This window comes from Alligator sinensis, unplaced genomic scaffold, assembly GCF_000455745.1.
Source record: "Alligator sinensis unplaced genomic scaffold, ASM45574v1 scaffold753_1, whole genome shotgun sequence".
NCBI classification, from domain to species: Eukaryota; Metazoa; Chordata; order Crocodylia; family Alligatoridae; genus Alligator; species Alligator sinensis.
In genome coordinates, this window is record NW_005842625.1 from 10163 (window position 1) to 12054 (window position 1892).

General features: G+C 43.1%; 1 protein-coding gene across 1 annotated transcript in view; it reads right to left on the bottom strand.

Annotated features, from left to right (window-relative positions):
- Positions 1-343: 343 nt before the first annotated feature.
- Positions 344-1892, bottom strand: part of LOC106722754 (dynein heavy chain 6, axonemal-like) — a gene marked incomplete at its 3' end in the record, with an annotated part of 89220 nt that continues 87671 nt past the window's right edge. The window contains exons 17-18 of the mRNA XM_014524540.2: positions 1288-1503; positions 344-419 (exon numbers count right to left, since the gene is read on the bottom strand). Coding sequence (XP_014380026.2) covers positions 344-419; positions 1288-1503 — 292 coding nt within the window. The remainder of the gene's footprint in view (positions 420-1287; positions 1504-1892) is intronic.

Below are 1892 nucleotides of genomic sequence, written 5' to 3' on the forward strand. Positions count from 1 at the left end.
CCAGCTGCCAAAAGATTACTACCCTCTAAGCTCAATGATCCAGTCAGTTTTCTATCCACCTTACAGTTCCTTCATCCAACCCATACTTCTGTAGCTTACTTATGAGTTTATCATAGGTTCCTCCTCTTCCTCAGTTCTAGCTCATCATTGTGGAGACAGAGAAGAAACAGAAATTGAGTGAAAGGAGTTCCTTTTGTTAAATAATGTTTACCATGGTGATTGTACCTGAAAGCTTGTGAAGAACTTTTTTCCAACTACTCAGTTGGTCTAATAAAAGATATCATATCTAATCAAAGAACCTTGCCTATCATTTGTTCAATATTTGTATATTCAGAGTACTTACAGTCATTATAAGGAAATGTTGTTGCTTGTTTGCTTCTTACTGCCACTGAAGAATTGGTTTGTTCCAAGGTGTTCAACTAAAATAAGCAGAAATAGTAATATTTACTGTACAAATTATACTTATACCACATATACAATTAAGAGCCCATTCTAGCAAAGCAGTACAGTGCCAGGGAGGCACAAAGGTGGCTCACATCCTCTTAGACCCCACTCTCCCTGTAATGGGTGAAATCTCAGTCATGAAATGTAAGCATTAAACTTAGCAGTTTGGAGGTATGCAAGAAGAACTATTTGTGAGACCCACATCTAAAAGAAATCCATTTGTTTTTGGAGATCCCTGACATTGAAGAATAGTTCAAAATTAAACATGTGACTAGAAACTATAGCCCCAAGGATGAAATCTTGATCAAAGATAAAGCGTTAATTGAGTTCATTAACAGCAACATTTGATCAGAACAGTATTAACTGACATTCTGCTAGCTCTTCTTCTTAAAGGAAGTGAGTATAGAAAAGGATAACTGAGGAAAGGAGTGAGTGGGGGAGTGAGCTCCAAGGATAGCTTTTGGCATAACTCAGAGGTTGTCAACCAGGAGTACGCATACCCCCAGGGGGACTTGAGAAGGCCCTAGGGGGTATGCGCAGCTGGGTGAGGATGGAGCACCACCATGCACCATCCTGTGCTGCCACGCAGGCACCGCGCACTTGGCCATATGCGGGGGAAGCTCGCATGTGATGGCTGCCACCACTCTGCATTCAGCCACGTACTCCCCCCAACTCCACGTCCAGACACCAGGGGTACACTTCTCCGTATCCAGACGCCAGGGTACACTGATCTAAAAAGGTTGAAAACCTCTGGCATAACTCAAAGTCCTGCAGCTGGCTCAGATTACAAGTCATGTTAGACTCTAATGTAATTCTTCCTATTAAAATAACTTTTGAACTCACAGTATAACAGTCCTGAATCTCTGAGGTGGCATCAGTATTTGCCTCCTTTTTTTTTGGTTTTTTGATGGAATGTTTTGCAAATGTTCGAACTGCTGATGCCAACAGTCCATCAGACCACTCCATGGTGCTAGGATCAGTCTGTCCAAAGAGCTCTCCAAGACTGACACACTTAGGGTTTATAACAAAGGTTTCTACTTTTCCCTTCTTTGTTGAGTTCTGAAGTGAAGAAAAAAATTAATTGCAGAATTTATGTCCTAGTACTATTTTAAGTCTAATTCAATCACAAGGCCTTTAGTCCTGAGACTGAAAGGGCACTAGGCACAGACTTTGCAAGCCTGACTTCCTAAGTTGTTTTGTGACATAAATAAAACAAACTACTGGCAAAGACTGGTACTAACTTGACACTTACCTGCTTTGCAAAACCACCATAAAATTTGGGGGGAGAGAGGGAAGCAGGGTTGGACCTGAACCAGGGTAGGGTTCAACCCAAACCGGGGGTGAAGGAAGGTTTGGAGCAGGGTTGGACCTGAATGGGGGGGCAGGGTCCGACCCAAACTGGGGATGGGGGGGGTGGAGCGGGGTCAGACCTGAAGTGGCTGAGGGGT